Below are 22,002 nucleotides of genomic sequence, written 5' to 3'. Positions count from 1 at the left end.
ACCTATTCATTTTAAAACCAGCAAACAATACTTTAAGTCCATTAAAAAGTGCGGACCAAAGACTCCACACTAAAACTTTCGGAACAGATCCTTTTACGGCTTTTTAGTGCTCTTAGACTCATAATCCAGGCAAACCCCAGAGATACGGCGGGTTCCATTCCAGACAGCTGCAATACGGTGAATATTACAATCAAGAGTCACATGAATGGTTTTGGTTTCCCAGTGCATATAAAAGTTATGTTTCAATCATAATCTATTCAAGTGTGCAACAGTATGTCTAAAAAAAGTTGTACATACCTTGATTAAAAGATACTTCATTGCTGAAAATGTTAACCATCATCTTCGTCTTCAGTGCGTCATCAGCTTTTTGCTAGTGGAGGATTTGAAATATTGTGAAAATTACCAAAATGAGATTCAGAGAAACCAAGTGAGCAAATGCTATTGGGAAAATGGCGCCAACAGACTTGCTTGATGTAAGGTTGCCACAAACCTGCTTATTTATTAAAAACATAGTATCTGTGATGTGCAGTCAAGCGAAACACAATGAAACAAGGTCTGTCTGTATTACAAGATTTTAAAAAGAGTCAATCCACCGTGTTATTAGTGTCTTTTCCTAAATGGTGGCCTCTTTTGCTAGCTAATGCAGGGCTAATTTGTCCCTGGGTGTTTGTGAAAAATTAGACTTTGGGTAACTTTTTTCAAAATGAGTATTAGGATGAATCAAACTACATCAAGTTTTGAGGAAAGAAAAATACACATAGAGGTAAGTCAGGTTTGGCAAAAAAGATTGTTTTTCTGAACTGCTCCTCAACCCTCCCGTTTTGACACTGAACCGTGACTGCACCTGCCTGGGGAAGACGGCGGCAGCCGCCGCGGTCGGGGGGCCTGCGGACGCAGGAGCGGCGAGCCCGGGGGAGCCCCGCACTCGCAGCCTGTGTTCCCAGGCGGTCCAGGTGACGTGGCCCCTGGAGTGCTACACAAAAGAAGACCGGACTTCTCTTGAAACAGACTCTACCCTGATATGGAATATCCAAAAAACTGCTTAGAATTTAAGTTGACTCACAAAAAAAAAGACAATGAAGAACCAAACCGCAAGCTAGAGAACCTGAAGCACACAGCATCTTATTCAGACAAGGGCTGTGAGAGCACAGGGCGAGGGGGAAACTCAGCAGTACTAGAAAGCGGTAAGACGTTATCTGAGGGATTAGGGCGATGACGGGGACGTAGGGGGCCCCCGAACTCCCCCTCCTCCCATGGACACACTGAATACACCACCGCACAGGGAGCGTATTTTTCTGAAAACAGTCAAAACGCTAGGTGAGCTACTCTTCCATAGCCAGCAAACATGAACCCCGCCCCCCGAAACAGGCAGGAAAGGCCGAGACACGCTCTCACCATAAACCCCACCTGCAGCACAGCCCATCCGGCCAGGTGGGCGCTCCCAACTCCACAGTTCCCCCCGAAGTGCAAAGGGTTTGGACCCCACATCTAGCACCCCAACTTTTAAGACTTCCACCTGAGGAATGGATCCTCCAAACACCTAGCTCAAAGCCAACATGACTTGTGTCTGAGAAACCCCCAGGACTGTAACAGTTCCTCCCCAGCTCTAAAGGACCCACCAGCTCCTAGTCTTTTCCCAGGAAAGGGTCCACTTGTGTACATAAATGCTGCTGCCTAAGTCAGGCTTCTGATGTAGCACACATCTAGGGGCTGCCTGCCTTCCTCCCCAGAGACCAAGGAATCCACTGCCTGCTCCCTAGAGCCCGCTCCAGATCACCAGCATCTCCCAGGAAGGAGCTTGTACACACATCTGTGCTCCAGCTGCGGCAGCTGCCACCCAAAGGGCAGGTCCCCAGGCTGGCTCTGATGGCCCAGCGGGCTTGCATTCACAAGTCCTACAGGACTGCAGCCAAAAGCAGTTCTTAACAGGCACAGGAGGACCCCCTGCAGCTGTACACCCAGGCCAAGAGCAGAGGGAGCAGGGAAAACCCCGATCTCCCAGTCTATCCCAGGAAGGGGGCCCAACTACACCTTTCCCGGCTGCCATCTGAGGGTTCAGCTTCCAGTCAACCTGCACCTAGGTGCTGACTGTCATCCTCCCCATTGGGACGCTGACCAGTCTTCACATACCCTCAACTACTGAGAAGCACCCAGAACAAACCAGGCAGCCTGGACAATCCCAAAGGTTTAAGCAACCAGAAGCTTGGACCGGGCTGACTGACAAAGTTCATCTCCTGCATGAGACCACTCTGTCAGCACTGGCACGGGTGGCTGTATTATCTAATACACAGAAACCAACACGGAGGCAGGGAAATGAAGAAACAATGCATTACGTTCCACACAAACAAACAAGGAAAAACTCTAGAAATAGACCTTAATGAAATGGAAATAACTGACTTACCTGAGAGTTGAAAGGAGCAGTCATACAGATGCTCATCAAGGTCAGGACAATGCATGAACAAACTGAGAATCTCAACAAAGAAAATATCTGAAAGTATCAAACAAATCACAGAACTGTAAAACACAATAAATGAAAACTTCAGTGGAGGGGTTCAACAGCATACTAGATTTAGTGAGAGGCCAAGCAAACTTGAATACAGGTCAATGACATTTATCCAGAGGAGCAAAAAGAAAAACAGCAAAGACAATTTAAGGGACTGAGGTCATCATCAAGTGAACCAGTATATACATTATAAAGGTCTATGAAGGAGACAAGAAAAGGGTCAGAAAGTTTATTGAAAGAAATAATGGCTGAAAATTTCCCTCACACAGGGAAAGAAACATCCAGATCCAGGAAGTCCAGAGAATTTCAGAAAACATGAATCCAAAGAGACACACTGAGACACATTAATTTTTAATTGTCAAAAGCTAAAGACAAGGAAAGAATCTGAAAAACACCAAGAGAAAAACTTGTACAAGGGAACCCCCATAAGACTATCAGAGGAAGCCGTGCAGGCCAAAAGAGTGGCATGACATACTCAAACTCCTGAAACACTGCCAACCAAGGATTCTGTACCTGCCAAAGCTGTCCTTCACAAGTGAAGGATGAAAGGATGCTAATTGATAACAGGACAACATATCAAAGAATAACACTCACTGGTAAAGGTCAATATACAGTTAAAAATACTCTAATGTTAGTGCTCTAATATTCGCATGATAGGGGTCCCAGAAAGAGAAGAGAGAAAGGACCTGAGAAAATTTTGGGAGAGATAATAACCAGAAACTTCTCCAACTTGGGAAAGGAAACAGTCACCCAAGTCCTGGAAGCGCAGAGAGTATCACACAGAATCAACCCAAAGAGGAACACACCAAGGCACATAGTCATCACAATGACAAAAATTAAGGATAAGGAGAAAACATTAAAACTAGCTAGAGAAAAGCAACGAATAACATACAGGGGAACTCCCATAAGGTTATCAGCTGAGTTTTCAGCACAAACTCTACAGGCCAGAAGGGAGTGGCATGGATATATTTAAAGTGATGCAAGGGGGTAACTTACAACCAAGAACACTCTATCCAGCAAGGCTCTCGTTCAGACTTGATGGAGAAATCAAAAGCTTCACAGATAAACAAAAGCTAAAAGATTTCAGCACCACCAAACCAGCTCTACAACAAATGTTAAAGGACCTTCTCTAGTCATCAATCCGTAAGAAAAGAGAACAAAAAGAAGAAAGAGAAAAAAAAGAGAGAGAGAGAGAGAGAGACCTACAAAAGATTGCTTTGGCTGTTGGGGGTCTTTTGTGGTTCCTTATAAATTTTGGAATTCTTTGTTCTAGCTGTGTGAGGAATGTCGCAAGTATTTTGATGGGGGTTGCACTGGATCTGTGGATTGCTTTGGGCAGTGTGGCCATTTTGATAGGTGTTGATTCTTCCAATCCAAGAGCACAAGAAAGCTTTCCATTTCTTTGTGTCATTTTGGTTTTCAGAGTATAGGTAACCTCCTTGGTTAAGTTTATTTCTAGGTATTTTGTTCTTTTTGATGTAATGGAAATGTCTCTGCCGGTTATAAAATTCCAGTTTTTGAAGTTGAAAAAAAAAAAAGTGAATGTAGGGCCGCAAATGGCAAAATAGCCTTCCTTTTTATGGGTGAGTTGTATTCCATTACACACACACACACACACACACACACACACACACATACATACACTGCATCTCCATTGTCTATTCAACTATTGATGTGCACTTAGGATGCTCCCATATCCTGGCAATTATAAGTGATGCTGCTGTTAATAGCTGGGTTTATGTATCTTTTTGAGTTAATTCTTATTTTGTACTTGGCTTTATTCCTTTGACAACTATGTAAGTTTAAAAAGCTAAAGGTCTAAATGTTTTTAGAAACAATGAACAGTACATATATGTAAGTTAAAAAATATATGTGCAGTGAAAAAAAAAAAATCTATCAAGCCATCAAAGACATGGAAGAAACTTAGAAGACGTAATACTAAATAAAAGAAGCCAGTCTGAAAAGATTACAAACTGTATGATTCCAACCAAACGATATTCTGGAAAAGGCACAGCTACAGAAATAATAAAAATATCATGGTTTCCAGGGGTTTGGGGAGAGGGAGGGAGGGAGGAATGAATAGACGGAGCACAAGGGATTTTTAGGGGAATGAAATTATTCTGTATGATACTACCGTGGTGGCTACATGCCATTATGCATTTGTCAAAGCCCACAGAACGAACAACATTGAGAGTGAGCCCTAATGTAAACTATGGACTTTGGTTGATAATAATGTGTCCATGTGGGTTCATCGATTGTACCAAATAGGCCACACTGATAAGGGATGGTGAGGGTAGGGGAGTATATATGTGTGGGTGGGGAGGGCTATGTGGGAACTCTGTATTTTCTGCTCAACTCTGTTGTGACCCTGAAACTGCTCTAAAAGAATAAAGTCTATTAAAAAACATAACTCTAATGTTGTAATAGTGGTGAGTAAATCACTTGTAAGTCTACCATAAAGGTTAAAAGACAAAAGGATTAAAAATAACTATGTAATAATTCATTAATGGATACATGACGTAAAAAGATATAAATTGTTACATCAGAAACAAAATGTGGGGAAAATATGTGAACACAGAGCTTTTGTATATGTTCAACGTTAAGTTGTTATCAGCGTAAAATACTGTTATAAATATATTTTATGTAATTCCCAAGGTAACCACAAAGTGAAAAACTATAGTAGATACACAAAAGATAGATAAATCTAAGCATAACACTGAAGAAGATAATCGAATCACAAAGCAAGAGAGCAGGAGAGGAAACAACAAAGGAACTACAAAACAGCCAGAAAACAATAAAATGGCAAGAAGTCCATAGCTATCCACAGGAACTTTTAGTGTAAATGGACTCAACGCTCAGATCAAAAGATATAAAATGGCTCAAAGGATAAAAACAAGACCCATAAATATGCTGCCCACAAGAGGCTCACTCTAGCTTAAGGGACACACCAGACTGAAAGTAAGGGGAGGGGAAAAAAATTCCATGCAAATAGAAGCCAGAAGAAAGCAGAGGTAGCTATACCTCTATCAGACAAAGTAGACTTTAAGTCAAAGGCGGTTAACAACAGACAAAGAAGGCCATTATGTAATTCTAAAGAGGTCAGCTCACCAAAAGGATATAACATTTGTAAATATTTACACACTCAACATAAGAACACCAAAGAATATAAAGTAAATATTAACAAATCTGAAGGGAGATGGCAATACAAGAACAATAGGGGGCTTTAATACCCCACTTTCAACAGTGGACAGATAATACAGACATTAAAATCACTAAGGAAATATTGGACTTCAACTCTTTGGAATCAGATGGACTTAATAGACATTTATGGAACATTCCATCCAACAGGAGAATACACAGTCTTCTCAAGCACACATGGAACATTCTCCAGGATACATCATTTGTTACACCACAAAACAAGTCTTAAATTTAAGACTGAATTTGTATCAAGCGTCTTTTCCAACTACAATGGTATGAAACTAAAAATGAATTACAGGAAGAAAACTGGAAATTTCACAAATATATGAAGATTAAACAATATGCTCCTGAACAAGTGGGTCAAAGAGGAAAGCAAGATAAATCAATAAACATCTTGAGTCAAATGAACATGGAAACAACATACCAAAACTTATGGGATGCAGCAAAAACAATTCTAATAGCGCAGTTTAGAGCAATAACTGCCTACAATAAGAAACTAGAAAGATCTTAAATACACAACCTAAGTTTACACCTCAAGGAACTAGAGAAATAACTAAGCCCAAAGTTAGCAATGGGAAGAAAATAAAGATCACAGTGTAAAGAAATAAAGTTGAGTCTAAAAAAGACAATAGAAAAGACCAATGAAACTAAGCTGGTTTTTTAAAATCAGAAACAAAACTGACAAGACTTTAGCTAGATTAACCAAGGAAAAAAGAGTACTCAAAAGTAGAAATGAAAAAAAGAGACATCACAGCTGATATCACACAAATACACAGGATCACGAGGCTTTAGTGAAGAATTACATGCCAAATACTAGACAACTTAGCAGAAATGGATACACTCCTAGAAACATACAACCTTCCAAAACTGAATCATGAAGAAATAGAACATTTGGAGGTACAAATTACTAGTAAGGAGATTGAATCAGTAATGAAAAATTTCCCAACAAAAAAAGACCAAGTGGCTTCACTGGTGAATTCTATTAAATATTTAAACGGTTAACTCCAGTTCTTCTCAACATCCTCTAAAAAAGAGAGAAGAGGAGGGAATACTTCCAAACTCATCTTACAAGGCTAGCATCAACCCAATACACAAATTAGAGAAGGACACTGTAAGAAGAGGAGGGAATACTTCCAAACTCATCTTACAAGGCTAGCATCAACCCAATACACAAATTAGAGAAGGACACTGTAAGAAAATTACAGGCCAATAAGCTTGATGAACAGAGATGCAAAAACCCTCAACAAGACATTAGCAAACAGATTTTAACAGTACCTTAAAAAGATCACACATCATGATCAAATGAGATTTTGTCCAGGGATGCAGGTATGGTTCAACATTGGCAAATCAACAGCAAAGGAAACCATAAGTAAAATAAAACAACCATCTACGGAATCGGAGAAAACATTTGCAAATGATGTGACGGACAAGGGATCAATTTCCAGAATATATAAACAGTTCACACAACTTAACATAAAAACAAACAACCCAATCCAAAAATGGGCAGAAGACCTAAACAGGCAATTCTCCAAAGAAGACATACAAATGGCTAATAGGCACATGAAAAAATGTTCAATACCGCTAATTATTAGAGAAATGCAAATGAAAACTACAATGAGGTATCACCTCACACCAGTCAGAACGGCCATCATTCAAAAGTTCATGAACAATAAATGCTGGAGAGGCTGTGGAAAAAAGGGAACCCTCCTACAATGCTGGTGGGAATGTAGTTTGGTGCAGCCGTTATTGAAAACTGTATGGAGATTCCTCAAAAAACTAAAAACAGACTTACCGTATGATCCAGCAATCCCAATTCTGGGCATATATCTGGAGAGAACTCTAATTAGATAGATACATGCACCCCACTGTTCATAGCAGCACTATATACAATAGCCAAGACATGGAAGCAACCTAAATGTCCACTGACAGATGACTGGATAAAGAAGTTGTGGTATATTTATACAATGGAATACTACTCAGCCATAGAAAAGAATAAAATGCCATTTGCAGCAACATGGATGTACCTGAAAAATGTCATTCTAAGTGAAGTAAGCCAGAAAGAGAAAAAAAAACATACGATATCACTCATATGTGGAATCTTAAAAAAAAGAACACTATGAGCTCATCTACAAAACAGAAACAGATTCACAGACATAGTAAACAATCTTATGGTTACAAGGGAAAGGGGGTGGGAAAGGTTAAAGTTGAGAGTTTGAGATTTACAAATGTTAGCCACTATAAAAATATTTTTTTAAAGTTTTTCTATAGCATAGGGAACTATGTTCAATATCTTGTAATAACCTTTAATGAAAAAGAATATGAAAACAAATATATGTATGTATATGCACGACTGGGGCATTGTGCTGTACACCAGACACTGACACTGTAACTGACTATACTTCCATTTAAAAAAAAAAACACTGGCAAATCAATGTGAGATACCACATTCACAAAATGAAGGATAAAAATAACATAATTGCCACATTAGATGAATAAGCATTTGACACCATTCAAGATCCTTTCATGATAAAAACTCTCAACAAACTGGGTATAGAAGGAATGTGCTTCAACACAAGAAAGGCCACATATGACAAGCCCACAGCTAACATCATACTCAACAGTGAGAAGCTGAAAGCTTTTCCTCTAAGATCAGGAATAGGACAAGGCTGTGTACTCTTGCCACTTATATTCAACTTAGTACTTGAAGACTTAGCCAGAGCACTTAAGCAATCAACATTAATGATGAACTATCAGAAAGAAAAATTAAAATATACTGCTTAGATTGCATCAAAAAGAATACTTAGAAATAAATTTAACCAGGGAGATGAAAGATCTGTACACTGAAAACTGAAAGACAACAATGAAAGAAATTGAAGACACACATAAATGTAAAGATATTCCATGCTCATAGATTGGAAGAATACTGTTAAAATGTCAATTCTTTCCAAAGCAATCTACAGATTCAATGCAATCTCCATCAAAATTCAAAAGGCATTTTTCACAAAAGTATAAAAAATAATCCTAAAATCTGTATGGAACCAGAAAGTCAAATAAATAAAACCCCATGTAGCTAAAGTGATTTTAAGAAAAAACACAGTTGAATGAATACATGTATATATCTATGACTGAACTACTATGCTGTACACCAGAAATTGACAAAACATTATAAACTGACTATATTTCAATTTAAAAAAAAAAAAAGAAAAGAAAAACCATAGTTGGAAGTTTGATACTTTCTGACTTTAAGCTGTATTACAAAGCTACAGTAATCAAAATAGTATGGTAGTGGCATGAACACAGACACACAGATCAATGTTAACAGAATGGAGAGTCCAGAAATAAACCCATGCCTACATGGTCAATTTCCAACAAAGGAGCCAAGAACATACAATGGGGAAAGAATAGTCTCGTCAATTAAGTGGTGTTGGGAAAATTGGACAGGCACATGCTAAAGAATGAAACTTGACCCCTATCTTACACCATACACAAAAATCAACTCAAAATAGATTAAACCCTTGAACATAACACCTAAAACCATAAAATGCACAGAATAAAACAGGGAGTAAATTCCTTGATATTGGTCTTGACAATAATTTTTTTTGACACCAATAGCAAAAATAAGCAAGCTAAATTTAAAAATAAACAAAAAATCCCCAAGTAAATCAAATTAAAATGCTTCTGCACAGGAAAGGAAATAATCAACAAAATGAAAAGTTAATCTACAGAATGGGAGAAAATATTTGCAAATGATGTGACTGACAAGGGATTAATTTTCAGAATATATAAACAGCCTGTACAACTTGATAACAAAAAACCAAACAACACAATCCAAAAATGGGCAGAAGACCTAAACGGGCAATTTTCCAGTGAAGACATACAATTGGCCAATAGGTACGTGAAAAAATGCTCAATACTGCTAATTATCAGAGAATTGCAAATCAAAAGTACAATGAGGTATCACCTCACGTCAGTCAGAATGGCCATCATTCAAAAGTCCATGAACGATAAATGCTGGACAGGGTGTGGAGAAAAGGGAACCCTCCTACACTGCTGGTGGGAACATAGTTTGGTGCAGCCATTATGGAAAACAGTATGGGGATTCCTTAAAACACTAAAAATAGACTTACCCTATGATCGAGCAATCCCACTCCTGGGCATATATCCAGAGGGAACCTTAATTTAAAGAGACACCTGCACCCCAATGTTCACAGCAGCACCATTTACAATAGCCAAGACATGGAAACAACCTAAATGTCCATCGACAGATGACTGGATAAAGCTGTGGTATATTTATATAATGGAATACTACTCAAACATAAAAAATAAAATAACGCCATTTGCAGCAACATAGATGGACCTAGAGATCATCATTCTAAGTGAAGTTAGCCAGAAAGAGAAAGAAAAGGACAAACTTATTTACAAAACAGAAACTGACCCACAAGACATAGAAAACAAACTTATGGTTACCAGTGGGGGAAGGGGATGGGAAGGGATAAATTGGGAATTCCAGATTTGTAGATACTAAATAATATATATATATATAAATAGATAAATAAGTTCATACTGTATAGCACAGGGAACTATATTCAGTATCTTGTGGTAACCTATGGTGAAAGAGAGTATGAAAACGCATATATGTACATTCATGTATGACTGCAGCGTTATGCTGTACACCAGAAACTGACACAACATTGTAAACTGACTGTACTTCAATAAAAATATATATACAAAAAAATAAGTGAAAACATGATCTAGAAGAGAGGTCTGCACCGCTATGTTCACTGCCAACATTATTCAACAATAGCCAAGACACAGAGACAGCCTCAGTGTCCATCAAAGCAATGAATAAAGAAGATGTGGTGTATATACACAACCCTCAGAGCAGTTCTGTGTGCTTTTTGATGACCACACTGGCAGGGTGATTACAGACCTTTTCCAAGATGCTCCCACATTCAAGACACTGGACTGAGTGTACAAATTAAATTTTACCTGGCACAGAGCAAGCACTCAATAAATATTACCTTTTTTTTCATCACCATCTAGGAAAGGTTTGTATTGATTTTCAAGAAAAAGACGTCAAAAGTAAAGACCAGTGGTGGCATCATACTATTTCTAGAACCTAAGATAGAAAAACCTATGTCTTGATTTTCAGGGACTATCAGGAGAGCGCTGGGGAAGACGGCCTCTTGTTTGACCGGTGGTCGCCCAACCATGCAGAGGAAGGAATGCTGCTGAAAATTCCAAAACTGCAGGCCTAGAGCTTGACTCATAAGTTTTCAAGTAAATATAACCTAAGACAAAAATGGGGAAAAAAAAATAGCAGCTCTTTCTAGCGTAATGGAAGGCCTAAGAATGAGAACTCTGTACAGGTGTCACGTGACTAGATTATTTTTCACTTATACACCATAGCACCAACTAGAGTTATGGAAAAAAAATCACACTGGATTGCAAGTGAATTTTTATTGAGAATTTTGTCTTATTACAGAGAACTCACAGGCCTTTAGTTACTTTATCTGTGTACGAAGCTGGGTAGCAAACATGGTTACCAGAAGTCATCTGGTTCCTCCTGAGAAAAACCTGTGAAACTAAATGAGGGAAAGACAAAATTTAAACATTTGTTAACTGCTTGTCAAACTTATTCAGGGATCTTTACGTTTTTCCTTCCCTGTGGGGTTTCTGGCCTTGCTTCCTCTTTTTATGGGTAGCAATTTCACAAGCTAAAAAAATGCAGAGTTTTTTTTTTTGGAAGGCAGTCATTTTGACTGATTCTGTTTCTTACAGGCAGACTCAAGTATCTGAACGTCTCCCCGGCTAGGAAAAGCAGCGGTATGATCGTGGTTTGTGTAAGAACACAACGCTGGGGACACCGTACCTTTCATCTTTGTCACTAGGTGGCAGCGTGTCCACTTGGGAGTCCTCTCTGACCAGCTTTTTTGAACTCTGACACAAAGCGGGGAAAAGAAGAATTCTGTAATTAGATACGTATTAATTCTGTATTTTTGAAATATGCATGTAATTTAAAAGTCTAAAAAAGCAGTGACTTTTAAACATGATGTTTAGAAAAAACATCAAAATTCACTACCTGGAATGTATTCTCAATACCTATGGTACTGCAGACTTATATAAAATATTAGTGTCTCAAATAGTACTAATGAATTTGTTATTCATTCACAGGGCTTTCAATTATACTTATTTCTTGTTCTTAAAATAAGAGACACTCCAACTTTTATCAACTTTGACAAAATCTCTTCAATTTTTTACCGAAGCAAAAGTGAGGACATTTTGTCAGGAGTGTAAGATATTTAAAAAGCTTGAAGCTCCCTCTGACCTTTGGAGTTGCTATGGTTTTTACCTTTTTGTCTGCAATGGAGAAGGCATATTCTTACTCCAAGGTTGTCAAATAAAGCACAGAAGCCCTTGGCAGCCCCACCCCAGACGCCGGCCCACGGCACTGGCACCTTATCTGCCGCGTCCTGGCCTTGATCCTGCTGGAGGATTTTCATGTACTTCTCTAAAGGACTTCCACCACCACCAGACTTAGATTTCTCTTTCATTTCTTGAATACTCATTTCAATTTCTTTTTCCATTTCCATCTTCAATGATTCTTCAATTATCCTCTGAAATAGATGGGTACCAAAATAAGAAATACACAATTCCATGTTTTAAACGTCTAAAATGCACAGTAACTTAATTCCTGATCCTTTAAGTACAACCTAAATGTACAACTCATTACTTTTTTAAAAATTGACGTCATTGCTACCATCAAAGGGGCACAAACATGTCATCTCAATGAAGGGAGGGATTAATTTGCATCAAGTGTCCTGTGCTTTAGACCCAGTTAACCAGAAGTCCAAGGACCATCCGGATGGAAGATTAATATACATAGGACTCAGCCGGCGTGTGATGTGGCCAGAGTAATCCGTCTGGACCCGACTCAGGACGCAGACGGCCAACAGAGCACCAGAGGACAGAGGAGGGCAGGCGACCCCGGGAGCCACGTGCCCTGGGTTCCTCTAGTCCCAGCTAGCTGGTCTTGGGCAGGGGTTAGGGGATAGAGATGGGGTCTCTTCTTCCAACCTCACTTACAGTGAGAAGTCCTCCTCGTTTACTAGCTCATTTTCAGGACCAGATGAGTATGCACGCAAACGGGCTTGCCAAGCTACCCGAGCCAGGAAACACGAGGTCCGCGTGACCCACAGCCACGCTCAGGGCTCCTCAGCCAAGGCTTGTCAGCTCCCCGCCACTCCCAGGACTTCGGGACCCACAAAGGACTCACTTCCCGGAGAGCAAGGCACCTGCTGCGGGTGCGGCAGGAGAAGCTAGGACAGAGAACTCACTGGGCTCGGCATTACCCTTTCCTGATCCAGTCTCTCCAGCTCCCGCCGCTCCCTTTCCAAAGCCTCCTGTCGCTCGCTCTGCGTCCTCTCTTCTTCCTGCCTTCGTTCTTTTGCTTGTTGTTCCCAAAGTTTTTCTTCTTCCTTCAGTTCTCCAATTTGTTTCTGATCTACCCCTAGTGGGACATCAAACATAGCCATAAATAATCAGGAGTAGCTTCCAGCATCAGATTTTTCAAACAAACGCGGGACCGGCCAGCAGGGGCCTCGCCAAGCCTCAGGGAGACACTGAGATGCCCAGCTGAGATGACCTGCTCTGAGTGGCTGCTCCACCTTCACGGCCTTCGAGCCCCCAGACCACACCCGCCCCCCACCTCACCAAGATGAATTCAGGTCATCTGAGCCACGACGTCGTCCACTGTCCCCCTCTCCGGTCACGTCTCCTCCTCCTGCTCACCCATCTCCTCCCGCCTCCATCCTTTCCAATGCAAGCCCTGCGTTTCTACTCTGCATGCGGTTCCGAGCCCGCCCCACCCTTACGGTGCTGAAGCTACTGTCAGTCCCCATTTACTGACACAGAACTCTGGTCACTCTCTACCCCTTATTCCCAGAAGGACGCCCAAGTCTCTCCTGGCCAGAACAGAACATGACCACCACTCTCTCCGGCTACTCTAGCCGCCCTGCCGTCACCCGGCTCTCTCCAGGCTGACCTCCTCCTCGGGGTTTCAGCTACCTCCTCCTCCCGATCGTTCCCACGCCTCTTCTCTAGTCCCGATCTCTCCCCTAGCCTCACCTCCCGTGTCTAATGGGGTCCCTGCCATCAGCACATGGACATCCCACAGCGCTGGCTTCACACCTGAGGTTATTGTTCCTGTCCCTTTAATCATGCTCGTCCTACGCTATGTCCTCTCAGCCACCAGCTTGCAGAGCCCACCCCCTCCTCCTGCTGCTGCTGCAATCAGGGTCCTTATCACCATCACCCTGGATGGCGGAAATAACAGCGTCCACGCTCTCCCTGGCATCAGTCTCACCACCTACAAGCGCTCCCCCTAGGCCAGCACCAGTCACTTCCTGAAGAGAAGGCCTGGATTTGCTGGGCACTGCCCCTGCTCCGGTGGAGTTCCAACCCACGGCAGCCCAGGCTCTGCCCACCTGCCTTTCCCTTTCCGGACTGATTTCTTCTATCACCATCACTTTTGCCTGAGAAACACCGTATGTGTGCCAGCACACTCACTGGTCCCTGGCTCCAGCTGCTCCTCCCTGCTCCTGCCCTAACTTCCACTCTCTCCCGAACCCGGCTGGCTCCCTTCCTCCCACGTCTCCCGCAAAACCCGACCTCCTGCGCAGGCTCCCACTCGGATGCACCTCCGCTCCACGGGCCTCCTGTTCCCGACACTGACAAGCAGCTTCTCCGGCGCCATATTCCCATAGTATTTTGCACCTGCCTTCTCAAAAACCCCGTGTATGTGTTTTCTATTCCTGCCGGTGAGGCCCATGCTTTAGTTATCTGTCTGCTCCTGGAGCTCACAGCAGTAGTCCCGGCAATTCACAGGCTTCATTACATTTCAGTCCCGCTGATGAGTATGCTGACCTTCCTCCTCCAGCTCTGGCCTACAACCTAAGTTTTTCCCCTCAAACAATGCTGAGAAACAGACAAATTCAGAGGTTCCCCAGAGGACTCTGAACCTCTGTGCTGTCCCCAGTTCTAAGTCACCAGCAGAACTGCATTGGTTTCTCTAACAGGAGCCAAGCTCACAATCTTCTCTCTCGTGACCCCGGCCATGGCCTCCAGTACCAGAGGAGGCAGCGGCTCGTTGCCCCGGGCAGAAACGCAATGTCCGCCTGCCCTGCTGGGGGAGAGGGGTCACTCCTAGACGGTGCCACTTTCTCACCTGCAATAGCGGTCTCAGATTGGAATGCAGCTTGGGTGCCATTTTAAGAAGTTGAAGAAAGAAAATATCCGCAAACGATGTGACTAACAAATGCTTAATTTCCAGACTACACGAACAGCTCCTACAACTCAGTAACAAAAACCCCACAAACAACCCAAACACAAAACGGGCAGAAGACCTGAACAGACATTTCTCCAGTGAAGACATCCAGATGGCCAACAGGCACATGAAAAGGTGCTCAACATTGCTAATTATCAGAGAAGTGCAAATCAAACCCATAATGAAATATCACCTCACACCAGTCCAAATGGCCATCATTAAAAAGTCCACAAATGATAAATGCTGGAACGGGTGTGGAGAAAAGGGAGCCCTCCTACACTGCTGGTGGGAATGTAATGTGATGGAGCCACTGTGGAAAACAGTATGGAGGTTCCTTAAAACTAGAACTAGAACTACCATGTGATCCAGCAATCCCACTCCTGGGTATATATCTGGAGAAAACTAACTGGAAAAGATACACGCACCCCAATGTCCACAGCAGCATTTACAATAGCCAAGACACAGAAACAATCTAAATGTCCATCGACAGATGACTGGATAGGGAAGTTGTGGTCTATATATATGATGGAATACTACTCAGCCATGAAAAGAATGAAATAATGCCATTTGCAACAACATGGATGGACCCAGAGATTACCAAACTAAGTGAAGTAAGACAGACAAAAAAGACAAATATCGTATATGTGGAATCTAAAAAAAATGACACAAATGAAAATATTTATGAAACAAATAGACTCACAGACATAGAAAACAAACCTATGGTTACCAAAGGGGAAAGCAGGGGAGGGATAAAGTAGGAGTTTGGGATTAGCAGATACACACTACTACATACAAAACAGACAAACGATAAGATCCTACTATATAGCCCAGGGAACTACAGTCAATACCTTGTAATAACCTATAATGAAAAGAATATGAAAAATAATATATGTATAACCAAATCACTTTGTTGTACACCAGAAATTAACACAACATTGTAAATCAACTATACTTCAAAAAAACCTTAATCCTCAACAAAATACTAGCAAATCGACTCCAACAATGCATTAAAAGGATCACACACCATGATCCCGTGGGATTTATCCCAGGGATGCAGGGGTTCTTCAATATCCGCCAATCAATGTGATACACCACATTAACAAACTGAAGAATAAAAACCATGTGATCATCTCAACAGATGCAGAAAAAGCTTTCGATAAAATTCAACATCTATATATGATAAAAACTTTCCAGAAAGTTGGCATAGACAAAACATACCCCATCATAATAAAGGCCATATATGACAGACCCAAAGCTAACATCATATTTAATGGGGAAAAGCTGAAAGCATTTCCTCTAAGATCAGGAACAAGACAAGGATGCCCACTCTCACCACTTTTATTCAACATAGTTTTAGAAGTCCTAGCCATAGCCATCGGAGAAGAAATAAAAGGAATCCAAATTGGAAACAAAGAAGTAAAACTGCCACTGTTTGCAGGCGACATGATACTGTACATAGAAAACCCTAAAGAAGTGACCAGAAAACTACTAGAACTCAATGAATTTGGTAAAGTTGCAGAATACAAAATTAACATACAGAAATCAGTTTCATTTCTATACTCTAACAAAATAACAGAAAAAGAAATTAAGGAAACAATCCCCATTTACCAACACACCAGGAAGAATAAAATACCTAGGAATAAACCTACCCAAGGAGGCAAAAGACCTGTACTCTGAAAACTGTTAAGACACTGATGAAGGAAATTGAAGACAACATAAACAAATGGAAAGATTACCGTGTTCTTGGATTGGAAGAATCAATATTGTTAAAATGGCCATACTACCCAAGGCGATATACATATTCAATACAATCCCTATCAAATTACCAACGACATTTTTCAGACCTGGAACAAAAAATGTTAAAATTTGTATGGAAACACAAAAGACCCCGAATAGCCTAAGCAATCTTGAAAAAGAAGAACGGAGCTGGGGGAATCATGCTCCCTGACTTCAGACTATACTACAAAGCTACAGTAATCAAAACAGTATGGTACTGGCACAAAAACAGACACATAGATCAATGGAGCAGGATAGAAAGTCCAGAAATAAACCCACGCACTTATGGTCAATTAATCTACGACAAATGCAGCAAGAATACACAATGGACAAGACAGTTTCTTCAATAAGTGGTGCTGGGAAAACTAGACAGCTACCTGTAAAAGACTGAAATTAGAACATTCTCTAACACTGTATACAGAAGTAAACTAAAAATGGATTAAAGTCTTAAATGTAAGACCAGATACTATAAAACTCCTAGAGGAAAACATAGGCAGAACACTCTTGGACATAAATCACAGCAATATATTTTTTGAACCAGCTGTTGGAATAATGGAAAATAAAAGCAAAAGTAAACCAATGGGATCTAATTAAACTTAAAAGCTTTTGCACAGCTAAAGATACCATCAACAAAGTGAAAAGACAACCTACAGAATGGGAGAATATATTTGCAAATGATGTGACTCACAAAGGACTACTTTCCAAAATATACAAACAACTCACACACTTTAATATCAAAAAACAAGCAACTTAATCAGAAAATGGGCAGAAGACCTAAACTGACATCTCTCCAAAGACAGACAGATGGCCAACAAGCACAAGAAAAGATGCTCAACATCACTAATTGTTAGAGAAATGCAAATCAAAACTACAATGAGATATCACTTCACACCAGCCAGAATGGCCATCATTAAAAAGTCTACAAACCATACATGCTGGAGAGGGTATGGAGAAAAAGGAACCCTCCTACACTACTGGTGGGAATGTAAATTGGTGCAGCCACTATGGAAAACAGTATGGAGATTCCTTAAAAAAAAAACTAAAAATACACTTACCATATGATCCAGCAATCCCACTCCAGGGCAGATACCCGGAGAAGAATATAATTTGAAAAGATACATGCACCCCATTGTTCATAGCAGCACTATTTACAATAGCCAACACATGGAGACAACCCAAATGTCCATCAACAGATGACTGGATAAAGAAGTTGTGGTATATACATACAGTGGAATACTACTCAGCCATAAAAAAGAATAAAATAATGCTATCTGCAGCAACATGGATGGACCTAGAGATCATCATTCTAAGTGAAGTAAGCCAGAAAGAGAAAGAAAAATACCATATGATACCACTTATATGTGGAATCTCAAAAAAGGGACACAAATGAACTTATTTATAACTTAGATGACTGATTTCTTGAGTATGTATAAGCACATTTGACTGTCCTTTATGATTGGATTACTGCATTCTGTTCTTATTTGGTGGTTGGCTTTACTCCTTTGTTAACTATGTAATTTTAAAAGGCTAAAGCTCTAAACTGTTCTTAGAAACAATGAACAGTACATACATGTAAATTTTACAACAGTTTTATGTCGCAATGAGTTGCTTTTTCTAGAATAAACTTTGTTAAAAAAAAAAAGATAAAGAAGGAAGAAAAAAAGACCTCCTTCTTTGCTGTGGAGTATACTTTGTGGCTGCACAGTGGCATACAGAAGCTCTTTGGATGAAAGAGGAAAAAAGTGTTTCCATAGGGCACCTCAGAGATACCAAATTTCAGCCTTTTCATTTCCCTCTGCAGACAGATGAAGAGGTGAAATGATAAAGATTGAAGAATTTTTCAACAATCAAAGTGTAACCACACTATTTCATCATCATTTTAAAAGCCGTTATTGGGGGAAGGTGTAGCTCAGTGGTAAAGCACATGCTTATTAGCATGCATGAAGTCCTGGGTTCAATCCCCAGTACCTCCATTAAAATAAATATATAACCAAACTTAATTACCTCCCTCTCCCCCCCAAAACAGTTGGACTATGTATTTTTTTTAAAAGCCATTATTATCACGTACAGCACATCTCAGAGGCAGAACACCTATCTACTCGGCTGGCTTCCCTTATTCTATCATTTTCATTCCCTACTCCAGTCTCTGCTGGATGGCTGCCCATCAGGTCCGCTCTTCGGTGGCCACTGTCCCTTCTCAGTCCCCATCCCGTTGGAGGTCCCTGGTGATGGCTTCCTGCCTGTCCAACTCTCCACTAGAAGGCCCAGGCAGCAGGGGCTTGGGTCGTTCCCTGCTGGGTGCCCAGCCCCAACAAAAGTGCCTGGCACAGAAAAAGCCCTTGATCAAGTCACGCCAAATGAGTGCTTTCCAGAATGATTTACTCTGAAGTCAGCAAAATCAACCCTCTCACAACCCTGCTTCGGTCAGCAACTCCTCACCTGCCTGAGTGCTGCGACTGAAAGTAAGGAGCTGCTCCCAAGAGGCTCTGCATGGGTTTAGGGGCGGTGTCCTCCCAGGGCTCGGAAAGGGCCAGTAGGCGGTTTTACTTGAAGCATTTACAAGGCTTCCACACTCCGGTCCAAGGAGGAGAGGACCTGGCCGGTGGCTGAGCCCCGGGACGAAGCTCGCACCCCCCCAACGCATGGGCGCAGGACGCGCGGAGTCTGGAGCAGGGAGGGGAAGAGGAAGCGGGCCAGCCCGGAGAAGTCTGAGCATCACTCTCCCACCACCGTCCTCAGCTTTCCTACAGATGGAAATATAAGGGTTCACCTGTCCTAACTTTTTAAGGCACAAAGGAAGCAAACAGAAAGAGAAATAATGCTAAATATTATTAATGAATGAATACACTTTGTTAGTTCAGACAAAGAAAATCCTACTTGGATAGTGACAGGAGACAGGCCTGGCGGGCACAGAGGCTGCGGCCCCGTCCGTGTGAGGCACGTCGCCCTCAGGGTGGAGGCCGTACATCTCAAACTGCCTGGGCACGTTCCCTGCATCTACGAGAGGCACAAACAAGTGTCCCCTGAGTCCTTAGCAGCAGCAGCAGCAGCAGCAGCAGCAGCAAGACAAGGGAGTAGGGGGCTAACTCATGGCAGGGAGCTTAAGTTTCAGCCGAAGCAAGTGGGCCGGCCCTTTCCTTACAGGATTCTAGAAGTTACCATCGCCACTTGCCAATCTATCTGCTTTTGAAAGTTTTCTGAGATTCATTGACAAGTTCGATCTGTTACCCAGTGGGAAAATCAATTCAGTGACAGAAGAATACACCTGGCTTGCTGAGCATCATTTGAATTCGATTTAAATATCCATGATTTAAGAAAGTTAATTAAGTTGGTTGCAAGGATTTTTGCAAAATATCCTAAGACCTCTTGGTTACCTGTTCAAAATACTATATATTAACGCTTGAAAATGAAGCTCATAAGGCAAAATGACAGGTTAACACACAAACATAAAGACTTTCCAATACAACACAGGGAATGTATCCAATATTCTATAATAACTACAAACGGAGTATCACCTTTAAAAATTGTGACTCACTAGTGGACACCTGTAACATAATACTGTGCATCAACTATACTTCAGTTAAAAAAAAAAGATGCTATCTATTTAGTTTTGTTTTTCTTTTGGTGGCGAGAGGTAATTAGGTTTATTTTATTTATTTATATGTTTTTAATGGAGGTGCTGGGTATTGAACCCAGGACCTCGTGCATGCTGCTAAGCATGTGCTCTACCACTGAGCTATGCCCTCCCCCAGGATGCTATCTAAATCAATTATTATAGTATGTAACCTTGGGATTGATTTTGCTCACTAAGCTAATTCCCTGGAGTCATGCAAACTGTGACGTGTATCAGTGTTCTGTGCCTTTTAACTGCTGACTGGTGGTTCATGGTATAGACTTACCATAGTTCAACCACTCATTAATTGAAAGGTATCTGGGTTGTTTCAAGTTTTTGGCTACTATGAATAAAGCTTCTATAACCAAAAAAAAGGCTTCCCAAGCTGCAAAGAACCACGGGGCTGGACGACATTACAACCCGGTTTTACACTGAAGCAGCAGGCGCTGAGGTAGAGCAGCGTAAGGCAAAGCCAAAGCCAGCACACAGGTCTCTAGACTCTTAAGCCAATGGCCTTTTCCCTCCATTCTGTAACTAAGGAAGGGTTTTCTAAATCAGAGGCAATTGATGAAATCAATATAATACAAAGATAGCTTATCTTCATATTCCATAAGGGGGGGGGAGCACATTTTAAGAAGTCATTTGTTTTAAATCTGAGGCAATCCCAAACCTAATTAAGGATTCACTCATGGGCTTAGCTCCAACTCTAAAATTAGTCATCCTGAGATTTTTAATACATCGAATTCAGAACCTGAAACTCTTTGTGACACAGAAACGAGGCACTGTATCTGTATTTGTGGTTTTATCACAAAATAAAAATGTCCTCATTTATCACTGCTTTGCTTTTGACAACAGTGCTATGTTTCGCCAAAACTAAGGTTTCCACATTTTGAACTTACAAAAATAAGTACTCATGGGTGGCGAGGGATAAATGGGGAGCTCAAGATTTGCCGATACTAATGACTATAAATAAAATAGATAAACAAGTTTACATATATATGTACGTACACATATCCCCAAAGATTAAATGATACTGCAGAATAAAGGTAGTGTTTGTTAAAAAAAAAAAAAAGTACTCATATGTGAACTTACATTCAAAAGATGATTCAAATTCTTCATTATCCTTAAAAGATAGCTTGTCTGGATTGGAAAATTCGCTTTTGTCTTTAAGTTCCATTTGGTTTTCAAAAAGACTGGATTGGAAGAATAAAATTCAAGAATGTAAAGCTTTAATAACGCACAACACAAGAGCAGAGGGTAATGAGAAGCCTTTTGCGACTCAAGAAAATGCTTTAGAAAATTAATTTTTCACCAACTCAAGAGCATAAGAGCTTATGCTGCACTGCGCCCCCTCCACGCACCAGGCATCGCTCCGAACAGTTAGTGCGCCTTAACTCAGTTCCTCCTGCAGACCGCCTCATGCTGCGAGGTCGGGACCACCGTCATTAACAAAGAATAATGTTGCACTCGATGCTGTTTCTAGGAGAATTTTTTTTAAGAACTACAAAACCAAAAATTAAAAAATTTGAAGAAACCAAATTCTGCACACGTTTAGCACAAGCCAGCTGAAGGTGCAATACTACAAGC

The 22,002-nt window shown here is 41.0% G+C and overlaps 1 protein-coding gene and 1 non-coding gene across 5 annotated transcripts in view; one reads left to right on the top strand and one right to left on the bottom strand.

Annotated features, from left to right (window-relative positions):
• Window positions 1-2,401: 2,401 nt before the first annotated feature.
• OFD1 (OFD1 centriole and centriolar satellite protein) overlaps window positions 2,402-22,002 on the bottom strand; it is a 29,072-nt gene continuing 9,471 nt past the window's right edge. The window contains exons 2-7 of one of the 4 annotated variants that reach the window (XM_032475791.1): window positions 21,508-21,608; window positions 19,680-19,799; window positions 13,054-13,211; window positions 12,160-12,318; window positions 11,574-11,641; window positions 11,147-11,286 (exon numbers count right to left, since the gene is read on the bottom strand). In XM_032475791.1, the coding sequence (XP_032331682.1) occupies window positions 11,244-11,286; window positions 11,574-11,641; window positions 12,160-12,318; window positions 13,054-13,211; window positions 19,680-19,799; window positions 21,508-21,592 (633 nt within the window). In that variant the 5' untranslated portion in view covers window positions 21,593-21,608 and the 3' untranslated portion in view covers window positions 11,147-11,243. Of the gene's footprint in view, window positions 2,489-11,146; window positions 11,287-11,573; window positions 11,642-12,159; window positions 12,319-13,053; window positions 13,212-19,241; window positions 19,570-19,679; window positions 19,800-21,507; window positions 21,609-22,002 lie in introns of those variants that run through there. The other 3 variants (XM_032475790.1, XM_032475793.1, XM_032475789.1) reach the window with 3 other exon arrangements.
• On the top strand, window positions 18,701-18,775 carry TRNAN-AUU. The gene has a single exon. It is a non-coding gene; the product is annotated as a tRNA-Asn (tRNA).

This window comes from Camelus ferus, chromosome X (assembly GCF_009834535.1).
Source record: "Camelus ferus isolate YT-003-E chromosome X, BCGSAC_Cfer_1.0, whole genome shotgun sequence".
NCBI lineage: Eukaryota > Metazoa > Chordata > Mammalia > Artiodactyla > Camelidae > Camelus > Camelus ferus.
Note: the sequence above shows the minus strand (reverse complement) of the source record. Positions and strands in the feature narration are given on the sequence as shown.